Raw genomic sequence first — 15709 nt, 5'->3', positions numbered from 1 at the left:
ACTGGAACACAAAAAGCATTGGGAGTCATTTTTATTAATCCAGTTAATAAATACGTTTTTCATTGACTTCTCGTAAAATGTTCAGACAGGAGATCAATTATAACCAATTATCAGTGTGCAACTATAAACCTTAAAACAAAGTTGATCATTTTATGATTGAGCTTTCACTCCAGGTTTTCTTAAAAAAAAAAAACATCTTGTACACTTTGAGCATTTTGAGCTTTAGGCAAATAATTAGAAAAGTAGGCAAACTGAGCTTTCATAGTTGGATGCTACTAAACTTTGAAAACTTAACGTTGGGCTGAATTTGAGGAACACATTTTTCCACTGTACGTTCATTTGCATCACATTATGAGCACATTTAACAATATCTTTATTGATTTGTAGCTTCTGTTGCCTTTTTCTCAGCAGTTTTCAAGCAGTTAAATATAAAGGTTCAAATACAAAAACAGTTCATCTTGGCATTGACTGTTCTGATGTTAGCTTTCAGAGTCAAATATTAGAAAGTGGTGAGTCTGCACTAGCTGGCAGACCCACTCAGAGCAGCGTCTGCCGAGTTACACTTCCAGTGTGTTGTTGCTACAGGTTTTTTGAAGCGTTAAATCATGATACCTAAACACGGTTTAGAAAATCCCACAGCAACTTCAAGTCATTTATTAGTGGATAAAAACATTCAATCTTTAAAATCTGAGTGAGACACTAAATGTTACAATTTAGGCCATACTTGTGCAGTAGGATAAAGGCTGTGCATCGGTCACTAACTTTTCAACATGACAAGGGTCTCCTCTCTGAGAAGGTACACCGAAACTGTCATCACAGCAGCGAGTGTACTTTTATTGTTCGTGATGTATACACAAACACTGAAATATCTCGTGAAAAATGGAGCGACACTAACACAAACAAAGGATGTGATCTACAAATACTGCATAGTTTAATCAGTGCATTTGGATGAGTATTTGTTCTATTGTGAGGGAAATGGAAGGTGAGGTCAATGTATTTTTGGTTTTGTTATGCATCTATTTGGAAAAGTGTAAACACTACATAAGACCTTCCTGAGCATGTCTTCCAATTCATTCTTTTGAACAGAATAAGTAACCTAATCAAAAGAATAAGTGACCTTGTCTAGATGAGAATTTCACCGTATATACATCTATAGGTTTAAAAGAACAAAATAATAAAGGAATTCATTTTCAATGTACATGATACATGTCAATAGCCTCAATGGCAAGCTGCAGTAGACATGAAGCTTATACAATGCCTCTACTTGTGCTGCCTCATTCAACAAGCAGTTTAAAGAATGTGACAACCTGCCCTACCGGTATAATTGACCTCAAGCACAGAAAGGACAGGGAGCTCAGACACCTGGCATCTGGCACAAACAAGACACTGAAGGTCAATGGTGAGAGCTCTAGGTGTAGCTTGGAGCTATTGATTTAAGCTAATAACCTAATGGCACCATTCTCAGAGCCCAGCAGCAGCAGCCTCTTAGTAGGCAGTACTGCAAGGCTGGTCAGAGTGCCGCGGAAGTTCTCCGTGCTCAGTTTTGTGCTGCTAACGGGGCTCAGGGAAATATCAGCCATGGAGTACACGCCTATCTTATTAGCCACTGTTCCGGTTACGATCTCTGGACCGTACAGGTCAAAGGCGTGGATGGGGTCAGATGGTGACTTGTACAGGCGAAGAGGCTTTTGTTCCAGATCTTTCCACACAGTCATTGTGTAGTCACTGGAGGAGCTAATAACAATATTTCCTTCTGCAGCCTGAAAAGCAAAAAGAAACAATGAAGTCAGTGTTTGTGGATGTCATTCTCCCAGCAAACAAAGAAAGAGCAAAGCCAAACATTTCCCCTATTATTTTTCAAGATTTAAGATTTAAAATGTCAAATACAGCAAATGACCACAATGACCTTGCAAATACTGAAATTTATCAAATACAAGAAGAGATGAGGTAAATAAATATGAGCGAGATATTTAGTAAATAAAACTGAATGGGGAAGGGGTTTTCAATTGAAAACATCTTTAAAACAGAAACATATGCCGCACATATTAAGACAGATAAATCAATCTTTAGCCTTGTTTATGCCCGTTTCTAAATCATCATTTATTAGCAGTGACTACATTCCAAAAAAAAAAAAAAAAAAAAAAAAAAAAAAAAGTGAGAAGCAAGTCTTTTTTTGTCTGTTAAAATTTTCATTTAGGGGGAAAAAATAAACCAAAAAGGGGAGGTCTCTGCGATGTGTGTGCCAATGAGAAATCACTGCAGTCTTTCGAATTCCTAACCTGTGTCCATATTTGCCCAAACTTGTGAGTTTAAAACCGGGCCTCTTATCCTTGACCTAATTCAGGGTTAAATAAAGTTTGCGCTTTGTTGACAGCACATTTGCTGGGGACATCTTTCACCATCTCTGTGCCCCTTAGTACCTCTGAATGATTACCAATAGGGAATGTGAAAAAAATGAGACACTTGACTGATTGTTTTAATATTTATTTACTGACCACTGAACATTTATTTACTGACCACTGAACAGTACAGCTACACCTCCTGGCTTGAGAACATTATGGTTTAGGAATACTGTAGCAGGCTCTTAAAAAACATCTAACACTTTGTTTGGGGACAGTTCCGGCGTCTTGCAATACCTGGAAATCCTAAGTAAACGGATGGTAAATTATCACTCCGTTAATACTACACCTATCAAATTACAGGTTAGATGCGCATTAAATAGCAACATTATTCTCTCTGACAATACCAAATGAATCGTTTTTAAATCAGAGGAGGAACATCCAGTGATACGGCTATTATACCAAGCTCTAAACCTGCATCAAATACAGCTCAGATAACAAGTTGTTCAGTATGTGCCTGATGTAATGTGGGCCACTCAGAGCCATATAATCGATGCAACTGACAAGTGATTAACTGATTAACTGTGCACTGCGTGGGCTGTGTGGTCATCCAGAAGTTTCCACTGTTTACCAGAAAGCCCGACAGTGATTTGTGCACACCCTGGATTCTGCTAGTTGAAGTGCAAAAGAAAAGGAAAATTTTAACTGTAAATTACTGTAGGTCTCTTGCATTTAATACATACCAATCATCTACCCTCATATTCACTGCTCTGGTGGTTTCAATGGCAAAATGCAAAGTTTGACCAAAGCAGAGAGCAAATTTATTTGACAAACCCATGACCCACATCCATCCAGCTGAAGCCTTCTGTAAACTTGACTGCTACTTGGTGTAACAAGGGTCGAGGTTCATGAACGTGCACTATATGATCAAGGGATCATAAATTGACATAACAAGCCAATTTCGAGCTGAATGAACATATACCTTCTCCTCCTGCCACCCCACTTCAACTTTTGAAATATTTTTCCCGCTAATGACATCATTATTATTATTATTATTGTCTTACTTTTAATCTTCAAGCTGTAGTCAACAGCACTGTTAAAAAACATAAATATTGCACTATTTTAAAACCTTTACCTGTTAAAAACTGTTTGACATTTCTAATGAATTATATGTTAGAAAGGCTGCATTGTTTCTCCGTGAAATAGCAACGTTCTCCCATTTTAATCTGTGGACCTTTAGTTGTAGGCCATCTCACGCTTCTCCATGTTATTTCATGGCCTTTGTCTGCTGGCGACAAAGTCAAAACTTTGATAGAATCTGCTTTACTGTCGCTACACTAACTGGACACTTTGTTGGTTGTGTTAGTACTGGTTGGACACCTTTTGCTTTCATGACTATCTTAATTCTTCATGGCATAAATCCAACAAGGTGCTGGAAACATTCCTCAGAGATTTTGGTCCATATTGACATGATAGGCTCACACAGTTGCTGCAGATTTGTCAGTTGCACATCCACAATGTGAATCTCTTGAGCCACCACATTCCAAAACTGCTATATTAGATTGAGATCTGGTGACTGTGGAGGCCATTTGAGTACAATGAATTCACTGACATGTTCAAGAAACCAGCTTGCGCTTTAACACCGTGTGTTATCCTGCTTTAAGCAGCCATCAGTAGGAAAAATATCTCTGACACCATTACACCTCCACCTGCAGAACTTAATCTGTGATACAAGACAGGATGGATTCATGCTTTCATGTTGTTTATAACCCTAGCATCCATATGTTGCAGCAGAAATCAAGGCTCATTAGAAAAGACAACATTTATCCACTCATCTTTTGTCCAATTTTGTTGAGCCCATGCAAAATGCAGCCTTAGCTTCCTGTTCTTAGGTGATAGGAGTCGTACCCGATGTCGCGTTCAGCTTCAAGGTTTAATGTGTTGTGCATTCAGAGATGCTCTTCTGCGATTTTTAGTTGTAACGAGTGGTTATTTGAGTTACTGTTGCCATCAGCTCAAAGGAGTCTGACAGTTCTCCTCTGACATCAACAAGGCAGTTACACCAAGGGAACTGCTGCTGAGTAGATATTTTTTCTTTTGGAGACCGTTCTCTGTAAACCCTAGAGAAGGTTGCGTGTGAAAATCCCAGTAGATCAGAAGTTTCTGAAATAATCAAACCAGCCCACATGGCACCAACAACTACGCCAAGTTCAATGTCACTTAAATCCCCTTTCTTCCCCATTCTGATGCTCAGTTTGAACTTCATTTTGATCATGTCTACATGCCTAAATGCATTATGTTGCTGCCATGTGATTGGCTGATTTAATATTTGCTTTAATGAGCAGCTGAGCAGGTGTACCTAACATAGTGGCCAGTGAGTGTATATTCCAATAGTCAAAAACCTGACCACATACACCACTGACAACTCAAGCTGTTACTCAGAGGTACCCCGTTACCCATTTAACTGAAAGGTGAAAATAAACTACAAATACACTTTAAATATACCTTCATTTGGAGTATATCTCCTTCGTGAGCCTGCCAGCCTTTCAGCACAAGTCCTGTGCGTGCATCTAGCAGAACAATGACGCCAGATGAGAAACCGGCAGCCACTGTCCGTCCTGAAGGGCTTACAGCCAGGTAGCGGATGAGCCCAGCACTCACGCTGTTGAAAGCCAGACGAAATTCATGCTGAAAACAAGGGGAAAGATTAGTCACCGTCAAGGCTGAAATAACTCTATGGTAGAGAAGCGTAAAAGTGCTATCACTTTGAAAACAGTAATGAAAAATAATTAATGGGTGGTGTATGGACTAGGTCTCAACAGATCGGTTGAAATTTTACCTGCAATCCAGGCTTGCGAGGATCAATGAAGCGGAGAACAGAATCCGCGCTGCCGTACACAACACTGCTGTGTGGAGCAGGCATGGTGGTGACAGCTGTAATGGGATTCTTCCCATCCAGAGTTTCATGCAAGCGGATCTGCTTGCCTACGTAAAACAGATAAAACTTGTATTTAAATTAAATGAAACCGCCTTAACTGTGAGCAGAAATGCATTATAATTCATCTCCCTACCTGTATACTGGTCCCACAGGTGCACAGTACCATCACAGCTGACTACCTCCTGCGAAGCCTCCAGCTGTCCAACATAAAACACTGACTTTCGATGGTCACCGTATGTCAGCCTGGGCTCCACATCCTGTGTACCATCACCATGGTTATACAGAGGCCAAAGCTTCACAGTCTTGTCTTTGCTACCAGAAAGAAAGTAATCCTCTCCTGCAAGAGGTGCCAAACACTTTGTGGTGCCTGAGTGACCCAGAAAACTCTGTAATCTGATCTGATGGAAGTGGAAATGTGGATCTTGTTGATTAAGACCAATTTCATACTGCCAGTAGGCCAGCCAGTTGCCCTGCAGAGAGCGGCTACTTCGGGGGAGCTCCTGCTTCAGGGCACTGTCCTCTGGGGTGGGGCTTGTAACCCAGGAGGAGGAGAAAGAAGTTGCACCAGTGGATGGTGTTGTGAAGATGGAGGCTGTAGTAGTGATGGGCGTGGTATGACTGGAGCATCCCCAAGGGTGAGCCAAGCCAACGTTGGTGCAGCCGCCATAGTCAGTGTCTCGGGACACTTGGATTCGGTTTCCTACTAGATGGCTCCCAAACGTACCTGATTCGGGAAGCAAGTCTCCTTGCAGGCTGGAGTTAGTTGAGGGGCCTGGGAACGCACTACAATCCGCACGTCTGCCAAAACCAGAGGGTGGAAGTGGCTCCACCCTGGATGCTGTGGTGACATTTGTCTCTGGACTTCCCCGACTAACACTCTGTTGGTAGGACTGGGCCAACTCCCAGACCAGCTCATGATTGGGAACAAGTTTCCGGATTGCTGTGTCACCTAGCAATTAAAAGAATGGTGTTTTATACCTCTTTATTGTAAAAAAATAAATAAAACAAATAAATATAAGAATAAAAATACAGAAACTTTCCATTACAGAAAGCATTTTCTGAATGACAAACAATTAGGAATCTCCTACCTATGAGGCAGTAGAAGGGGATATAGGAGGCATGAGCCATCTGAGGGTTAAATACAGTCTGCAACTCTTCCAAGACCCCCAACTCATATGTCACATTTGACACTTCAGCTGTACAGACATCCACCACTGTGACTTCTCCCACAACCCTGCGAGGGGCGTTGTCAAGCTACAGTATAAAGACAGACCATATTGCCATATCATTTTTGTCCATTTAAATTTTTATTCCTTTATTGCAATGCCAAGAAATAGGTGTAACTGCATGGCTTTGAAACAAGAAAAACATCCTCACAAATACACCTACTTCACATTTCTTAAAAGTTACAAGTTTTTATTTTAATCCACTGTTCATCTCCTTTTGTGTCAAATGTTTCTCATGAAGCTATTTGTGACAAATCTGCTAATTTAAAGTGTTTTTAAAAAAAACATGCAACATAGCACATGTCAGTTATGTATTATCTGTGGGTGTATCCATCTTTGTGAGGACCCAACTGAAATTTATAACCTGAGAGTGAGGTCATTGGCCTTACGTAGTACCCTTCAAACATCTGTGTAAGGGTTATGATTTAGTTTTGATGTGTAGCATCTAGCTGTGATGGTAAAGGATAGTGTGTGCGTGTGTGTCTGTGCATCTGTACCTGGGGCTGCAGAGAATGCAGCAGTGAAAAAACAGCAAAGAAACGGCACAAAGTGTCAGCCATATGCTGCTGCACCATTTCCCTCCCAATGCGCAGACAGATGAGAGCCATCAGGCTGAGTGTCTTGAGACAGACAGCAGTCCGTGTCTGAACGCCACTGGGAAACCTATTTAGTACAGCAGAACAGATCTAGTGTTTTTTTTTTTTTTTAATTATTATTATCTTTTTGAAACAAAAGAAAAAGCTTTTGCACTTCAAAGCATAAAAGTTCAACAAGAAATAAAAATAAAGCAAAAACATCTAATAGTTTACAATGACTTTAAAAAGTTTTGACTAAATTATGGAACCCTCAGTGACTTATGCACCGCTGCCTAACACTAGCGTACGTATATATAGGTTGGTTTGTTTGTGTCATTTACCCCATTCGAGGTGTAGTAAGCAGGTCCAACAATGGCAGAAGGATATCCCGATTGATCTTCATAAGCATGTCCATTAATGTGGTATCAGAGAGAAATACGATGATCTTCTGTGTAAGTGCAACAGCTCCAAGCAGACTTGCTTCCTTGCGTGTGTTAAGACGCTGAGAAGAAGGTGGAGACACCTGGAAAACATACATGTTTATAAAATGAATAACATTTTGGTAAGTTTTTTTAAACAATAACCTTAAAATGTACTTTAGTACAAAGTTTCCCATAATAAAGAAAAATAGCTTCATAATGCAAATAAGGAGCTTTATGTGTGTAACATTTCTATAGGTCTGCTGTTCCCATCTTACTAGATATCCAATATATGGCAGGTACTGGTAGGTCAGCACAGGTTCTCCATAAAGTTGAGCTATGTAGATGAGGCAGTCCAACACAGGCCCTGCTGTGTGGTCACCAACAACCGGTTTCTTCTCATATACACTGCCCATTCCCACACTCTCCAGGCTGCTCCCCTCAGATGCAGGCGCCACAAACTGATGGTTTTGAGGTCCTACAGGCAAAAACATGATAAGAAAAAAAAGGCTGGTGGGTGGGTGGGGTGGAGGTAACACCACATAATATATAATAAGGGTTGAATACTTTAAAACTCCAGAGCATTGTTTTGTTAATTATAAATTAGAGAATTAAGTTTTTCCTGTCATACATTTACGTACCAATGTAACAATTTGTGAGCAACCGCAGCAGATTTCTGGCAACATATCGAGATGTCACAGTTGGTCCAAGCTTTGCTGATAGCCATCTAACAGTTTTGCAGACTGTATCTGTATGTGGAAACATGATCAAAATGTTAGATATTGCAGTTAATGAACAAGCATTTACATTTACCACCATCATCAACTCACCTAGAAGAATCTTGTGCTCCTTTCCTTCAGATTCTTCTGACGGATCATGGTCATGCTCTTCCTCTTGTTCTTCCGCAATCCCTTTCTCTGTCTCTTCCAGTGCCATCCCATTCACAAACTCACCCTCTAAAGTGGCAACTGTGGCTCCTGAAGCTTCCGTGCAACCAGAAAGAGTAAGCTCAAGGTTGAAGACAGCTGGTTCATTTGTCCCCTCTTTGTCCTCACCAGTCTCAGCCACCTCTTCTTCCTCCAACTCTCCTCCCTCCTCTCCCTCACTGGTGTGTTTCAGGTCCTGGCTGCTGTCAGCTGACTTTAGACTGGCTCGATCCCGCATCGAGTCCTCACCCAGAGAGAGTTCACTTGTGCTACTTTTGTCACTTAGTTTCCCCACACTGAGAGACTCTTGGTCTTGGTCCTTGGCTGCAGAGTTCTGACTCTGCTGTTTCCCAGCGAGCACCCCTGCGCCGCTGTTGACATAAAACCCATTCTGAAAGTCTTCTTGATCCGAGAGAAACACTTGATCACTGAGACTGATGCCACTGCTAGGCCCCATATTGCCACCAACAGATCCAGACGCTAGCCGAACCTCACCACACTGAAAGTCCTCTTCTTCCTCCTCTCCCATATTACATATACCATTTCTCAACCCTTTAAAAGGTTCCACTCCAGAGCCTGAGTTGCAGCTTTCAAAGCCAGTCATGACCTGCAGCACATGAGGAAGTAGGCTGGACAGAAAGGCCTGTAGGCCAAGTCTCACAATCAGTTGCAGAATGAAACAGTCGGTGTAGAGATAGAAACGGCCTCGGAGGCAGTGAGGGTTTTCATAAACATTAATCAGCGGCTTCAGTAAGTATTTGTTTGCATTTCTGGGCCCCAGTACTGTAGAGATGGGTTCAAAAAGGTACCAAGCTGCATAGACAGCAGTGGATTCCTCATGCATGAGAGCTAGAATAAAGGGCAAGAGGATCTCAAGACCCTCTGCTGTGATGTTACTCCGCAGCAGGGCTTCAAGCTGCTGCCACAAGTGAAAGACAACATCTCTTCCTTGAAAGCTACTAATAGTCTCCATCTTGGCATGGTAGGAAAAAATAAAATGATGAAGTGCTGAAAAATAAGATGGGAAAGGAAAGGGGGTGATGATAGAGTTTAACAACTGAGAAGGGTTAGGAGGAGGAATACCATTGAAGATGGGGTCATATTTGAAAAGGAGAGGACTTGGGCAATCTGATCCATCTCTGTTTGCCTCCCCAGAATATTTCTCTATTAGCAACAGTGTCTCAAGAGCATGGTGCAAACACAGTGGTACATCACGGAGGCTGGCAGAGCATAGCTTCATAACAGCTCGAAAACGCTGTCTGAGTGGGGTGTCTGGTTTCAGTCCTCTTAGTTTAGTGGAGTAGAATATCTCAGCGATGAGAACACCAAGGGCCTGCACGTCTCTTTGGTAGAGATGCATAAAAGAGGGGAACGATTCAGTTGGCAGGTCAAGTTGCGCACTGGATGCCGAAGGATGCCACACTTCAGCGTGAAGGCTTTTTACTAGAAAATTGTTCAACTTCTCCAGCTCTTCCAAAGGTTGCAATGGGTTAAAGCCTTCAGGAAGAACGATCTTAAATTCTTCTGTACTGAAAGCAGTCACACTCCCTTCCACATGTTTTTTGTTCGTTGGCCCACCTCGGAGCATGGCACTTCGGAAACCAGGACCAATGCCACTTGTGAAGTCACCAGGGAATGAACCTGGAGACTGAGATACAGTAAGTGCTGTGTGCTCTCCTCCTGCCTTTCCTCCTTGCATTGGCACAGAGCAAGATGCAGAAGTGGACGAGCCAGTGGATGCTAATGAGTCCAGAGCTTCTGTACCTTGTTCAAGCTCTTCATCTTTGTCTACTGTGGTCCAGCCACTGGACTCGCACCCTGTAGACTCTGGCACCATTCCATCCACAGTGTCAGCCAGAGTGTCATTTTGAGGGATGGGGAGAGAAGGCACATTAAGAGCAGCAAGGCCAAGAGGAGGTGGTTCTGCTGGGGCATACTGGGAAGGTGATAAGCGGGGTGGGTGTGGCTGGTCAAACAGCTGAACTACACCATAGGTAGTTAGATGAGTGTGATTGTCCACAAGATGCAGGCACACATTTTTGGCCTTAATAGCTTCTTTACCTGACAGCTTATAGCCAAATGTGAGATCGATCCAGTGATGTAAATGCTGGGACACCTCTCTGCTCTCCAGAAGCTGCCGATGAACCTGAATGAACTCTTCAGAAGACTTGCACCAGGAAGGCACATCCAGGTCTGGCATGTCAGGGTGAATTGAGCGGAAAATGGAAGGGTCTGTGTAGAACTCTGGAATGCACTCATCAGGGGTCCAGCTCTGCATGCGTTCCATACTGGCTGGGTATTCATTGGGCTCCCACTGGGATCGAACATGGCTGCACAACACTGACTTTGGAGTCTGCCTGGCTTTGTAGACGTAGTATGTAATGTCTGACAGAACATCGGATATGTGATGAGGTACATGGAGGTGGTCAGATGGTCCAGCACCAGCAGCACCTCCACTGAGGTCTCCACCTACACCTCCTACACCAACCCCACTACCTCCTGCAGCTGCCAAAGCCTCTTTGGTCATCTCATATGTAAAGTCCAGCTGCTTATCCCCCTTATTAAGCCTGAACTTTGACCTCCTGAGATCCCGGAATTTACCTTCTGGCACAGTGAAATCCACCACCCAAGGCAGAACTGGGTGATAATTTGGGTCTCCTTCTCGCCGTCCTACTAATCTGTTTAGTTCCATCAGGTAGTGGAAGTTACTGACTTGTCCATGGACCCAATCCAGAACCAAAGTCCTCAATTCATCAAAGCAGTTTTTGCAAAGTGTTTTGTTCTCCTGGCTCACACAATCACCTTCCCTTGGCAGGACACTTTTTGGCTCTTGCCTGTGACTAACATCACTTTCTGCATCCCCTTCTTTTCCCAGTTCCTCGTAATGACTTAGGTTGAGCTTAAGGTGACTGCACAGCTGTTCATCTACTGCTATGTCCTGAAGAGACAGCTCTCCACAGGATAGGCCTGCTGCATGACAAGCCTGCATAGCTATTAGTAGCTGGTAGAGAATGAACAACACTTTGGCATTGCTGTTAGCGAGCTTGGCTGGGCTGAAGGAGACAATATCATGAAGTGAATACTGAGTATAAGGGAGAATCACATAGAGCATTTCTGCTGTTTCCAAAAGACATTCTGCAGGCAGGATGTTAGGACACAGATTGTCTGACTGGGAAAAACAAGATGAGCTAGACAGCAAGCAGACTTCTTTTTCCTTCTCTCTGGCAGGAGAAAGTGATGGAGACACTTTATCAGTTGAGATAAATGTGGAATTGAAGAGCTTCTGTAATGCATGACGTACTGCATCTACAGCTGCAACACGCATCTGCTCACTGGCTCCTGCATATGGCTGCACAAGTTTGTTATAAGTTTCGTGCCATAGATTCCTGAAAAAAAAAAATGAAGCGGGACAATAAAGACTGTTAAGCATTAAGCCATCTCTTAGATCTTAATGCCTAATGTTGTTTAAGAGTACACGATTAAGCAATGCCTCTAAATAATGAGTAATCATGTCCTAACTAAAGGAAGGAAAAAAATAGCTAACACAGCTCATTTAATACAAAAGCATTACACACCAACATATTAGTTCTGCACCTAAAGCATATTTTCATTAATGACTAATCTAACATTTTAGTAAATTATTTATAGATTTAAAAATATCTACAATTTACATGTCTTAAAATTGTCACTTTTTACAGCACAAGATTAGAAAAAGATTAGGTATTTTTGCAAAACCATAAATTTTCCAAATGTACTAATCCATTAGTGTGATTGATTACTCTTTCAGAGCTGAATGGTTAATCAACTTGTTTCAGCTCTACCCAATATCAGAGTAAATTTTGTTTCTTAGAGAAATACTGTTACTCTAGTCAAGGTTTAGCACCGCAATAAAGTGATAAGCACAGATACTTTTCACAGTAGAATTTAAAGTATGTTCAGTACCTGGTATTATGCTGCAACACACTCTGCATGGTTCTGATGTAAGAATCCTGTGCCAGGAATTCCATTTGTTGATGGCATTGCTCTCTGACCAGTTTGTAGTTCAGCTTACTTTTCCTCAGACCCTGAATGCACACTCTAGTCCACCCAGGGGGGAGTTTTGCCTGGGAAGACTGAAGGTATGTGCAAATTTCTGCCTCACTGATGCTGTCAAAGCGGGCGCAGCGCATGACTCGCCTCTCTCTCAGGCCCATCACCCAGCGCACAGGAACAAGGGCTGTGAGCTCTTGAGGACGGTTCCCTGGGCCTTGCTGCCGTCTGTCAATCCCCAAGTCTTTTTCAACTGCATGCATCAGCAGATCCATGGTGAATCTGCAAACGGTTGTCCCGAGTTACACACTTTTTCAGCTACCTTCCCCTCGCTGTTAGCCACTGGGGGTAATTTTTAGATATCCATGGAGGAATAAAATAAAATCACCAATGGCAAAAGTTGTCTCGTCATCCACCTGTCCCATTGAAAAAGAATTGAAAAGTAGATGAGCAACCATTTTAAAAGCAACACTGATTTCATGCTTCCCACCATCTCAGTGTCCATAAAGTTAGAGCTCAAATCACATGACTGAACTATCAACAAATCTACTCTACCCTGTGGGCACGCTTTCTGAGTACTTTCTGTGATTAAAATCGCTCTTTAATACGCTGTTAGATAGCAGATAATGCAATAAACGTATTTCGTATTTGGGGAAAAAAAAAAAAAAAAACAGCAATTCCCAGTTTAAACAGACACTGTAACTAGTGATGCAAACTTCAAGCAAAGCATGTAACTGTTTAGATCATTGCAACTTTTTTAACATAAGTAACTGACCAGACAAAGTGAGAAGAAAATGTCAGTAAGGTTTAAAAAAAAAAAAAAAAAAAAAAAAAAAAAAAAAAACATTGGGGAAGTAACGTCGAAACTTATCGCTAGCTAACAGTTAGCTTAACGAAAAGACTAACCTTAAGATGCACAACAGAAGCAAAACGCGACCATACAGTTAGTTGCAGTTTTTCTGACGCAAAGCTAAACACAGGCAATTACCACTTTAAATTATAACTCCAGTGTAGTTACAGAACAGTTGCCACCAACGTTTAGCTCACCTCTCACCACTTGTAGCAGTTGACAGCTAGTTAGCGTTGAGCTAACAGCGCATCCCGGTTTCATGCATGATGAGTTTGTTCGACATTAGCTTCATAACATCCGGACATCCTACAGGATGACATACGTGCTTCATTTTCTGGTGTTCGGGGATGTGTGCCAGCGGCTGGAGGACAGTCACTCAGCCGATGGTGTTTTGCTCTGGGCTAGTTGGAGCCATGTTTTAGAAGCGACACCTCACGTGACATAACGCCAGCCCTCCCCCATGTGACCGTTGCTGCTGCCCCCCCGCAGCCGAGACAGCAGCGATTCTCCCGTGATAAATATAAATATAAATACAGTTATTTGTTATTCATATAGTCTGAGGTAAAAGTCAGAATTTATTTAGTGGTTACTTTGTAGAGAAGACTTATTGGCAGGTAACTGTAGCCTACTTTTGATGCAACACATTCAAGTTGGCACATTTTGGTTCTCTGTGTATTGTCAAAAATGCTATTTACTAACTACAAATCCTTCGAATTACAGATACACTTGCACCACTAATACTGTCTTACTAATATGAAGGAAATCTAGCCACAGTTCCACCTATTTATTTATTTATTGACATTTAGAGACCCAGGAAATCACCTTGTCATATTTAAGGATGCATCACATGATACACTACTTCCCAGTTTCACAGTTCTCCAAGTTCGCCGAGAGAAATATTTTGTTTACCTGATTTCCGTGTTGTACGGCTCCCTCCACAAGGTGGCATGATTTCTGTAATTTTACACGCAAACCGTCCACTTGTGCAGACTTTGCTGTCATTTGAACTTCTTAAAATTTGATTAGTGTTATAACATACTTATATTATCCCAAGCAAATACCTGCATTAAAATATTTGTCTGCCACTGTTTTATTTGATGCAATGTGGTCCTGTCATAGTTATAACTGATGGCTGATGGTACAACACCAAAACATGAAATCAGCTTGAGTGTCTTTTGATAATGTCAGTGTCAATGTCAATGTCAAATTTATTTATATAGCACATTTAAAAACCAGAATGGACCAAAGTGCTTCACAGGCAATACATAAAATACAAAACATCAACACACAAACAAAAATCCAGACAAAAATATAATAACTAAATAGATACAAAATGTCAATCCACACTAAATTATAGACTCTATTAAACACCATATGAAATCGACTTGTGATTTACAAGAATCAAGTGTATGTCATAGATGAAATGTACATCTTCTTGTACATTTTTGTGTTGGCATGTTTGTATCTATTTCAGTGCGTAACGCTTTTTCTTATATTATAAATAAATAGAAATTGCAAGGATACCGCTGTGACAGTCTTCTACAAAGGTTACAGCTGCAAATTTTATGGCCACAGTTCACCAGACGCAACACATCTGAAGGATAATGGCTCTTGGTGTGCAATCATCAACTCAGTTTTATTGTTGTATGAGTCCTTTTATTGTCAACATCTGAGAAGGCACTCATGTTAACCCCGTACATAAAAGGACATTTTAAATAGCATGTATGTACACATATTTTATATATTTACATATGGAAGTAAAGAGCAAAATTAAGGCAATTGATTTTCCACATTATGTATTTGCATGTCTTTAAAAATTGGTAAAAATATCGCTGTTCATGGGTTGGAGACTCACAATTACAGGGACACAAATTAAAAGCTTCTCTCATCCTTGCATACCACCAGTGCAGCATAATTACTGTTAGCACTTTCAAAGAAAAGATGCAGCCAAAAAACATGGCATTCCTTGGCTCAGCATTTTATGTTCTTCTCTTAGTTTTATTTAACTTCCATGCAGAGTGTGTTTGATGTTATAAAGCAGAGTGTTGGCTCGGGTTTATGGCACTCACTACAAATATCCTGAGCTTACAGTATATTACAAGGGAGCTGCCACAATGAGGCAGAGTGTGCAACACATCTGAGCATTTTACTGTAGCCCTGCAGTAAATACTATTTATAATTTTGTATTTTGTAACATCATCAGCTGTTATAGGCTCCAGCTCCTCCACAACACTAGTTGCACCAGTAATGATGTATGATAATGAATAACTAAATGGTTATCATTTGAAATAATGTCACTAACATTACATGAGTAATTCACGAAGTGGGTTAGAGGCTGAGAAAACAACCATGTATGAGGGATGTTCTTTGTTTAATCAAAGCTTGTTTTGTCATTTTTGTTCATTTT

General features: G+C 41.3%; 1 protein-coding gene across 2 annotated transcripts; it reads right to left on the bottom strand.

The window, feature by feature from the left end:
- Window positions 1-14: 14 nt before the first annotated feature.
- Window positions 15-13732, bottom strand: wdr81 (WD repeat domain 81). 2 transcript variants are annotated; one of them, XM_030744418.1, is made up of 12 exons: window positions 13500-13732; window positions 12366-12868; window positions 8328-11809; window positions 8139-8246; window positions 7776-7975; window positions 7420-7601; window positions 7001-7166; window positions 6366-6531; window positions 5411-6226; window positions 5179-5324; window positions 4845-5027; window positions 15-1760 (listed from the first exon to the last, which is right to left on the bottom strand). In XM_030744418.1, exons 2-12 carry the CDS (start codon window positions 12725-12727, stop codon window positions 1434-1436), a joined length of 6138 nt encoding a protein of 2045 aa, XP_030600278.1. In that variant the 5' UTR covers window positions 12728-12868; window positions 13500-13732; the 3' UTR covers window positions 15-1433. The 2 variants fall into 2 exon arrangements, with proteins under 2 accessions (XP_030600278.1, XP_030600279.1); XM_030744419.1 differs by lacking the exon at window positions 13500-13732 and adding an exon at window positions 13359-13495.
- Window positions 13733-15709: the final 1977 nt, after the last annotated feature.

Source organism: Archocentrus centrarchus, chromosome 13, assembly GCF_007364275.1.
Source record: "Archocentrus centrarchus isolate MPI-CPG fArcCen1 chromosome 13, fArcCen1, whole genome shotgun sequence".
NCBI classification, from domain to species: Eukaryota; Metazoa; Chordata; class Actinopteri; order Cichliformes; family Cichlidae; genus Archocentrus; species Archocentrus centrarchus.
Note: the sequence above shows the minus strand (reverse complement) of the source record. Positions and strands in the feature narration are given on the sequence as shown.

Bases quoted from the DNA above. Each gene is read 5' to 3' on its own strand.
- wdr81 (XM_030744418.1), bottom strand. From the start codon at position 12,727: ATGGATCTGCTGATGCATGCAGTTGAAAAAGACTTGGGGATTGACAGA. The intron at 8,247-8,327 runs GTGAGTTGATGA...TTCCACATACAG, and splicing joins GGAGCACAAGATTCTTCTAG to ATACAGTCTGCAAAACTGTT. The intron at 5,325-5,410 runs GTAGGGAGATGA...TGTTTTACGTAG, and splicing joins CCTGTGGGACCAGTATACAG to GCAAGCAGATCCGCTTGCAT.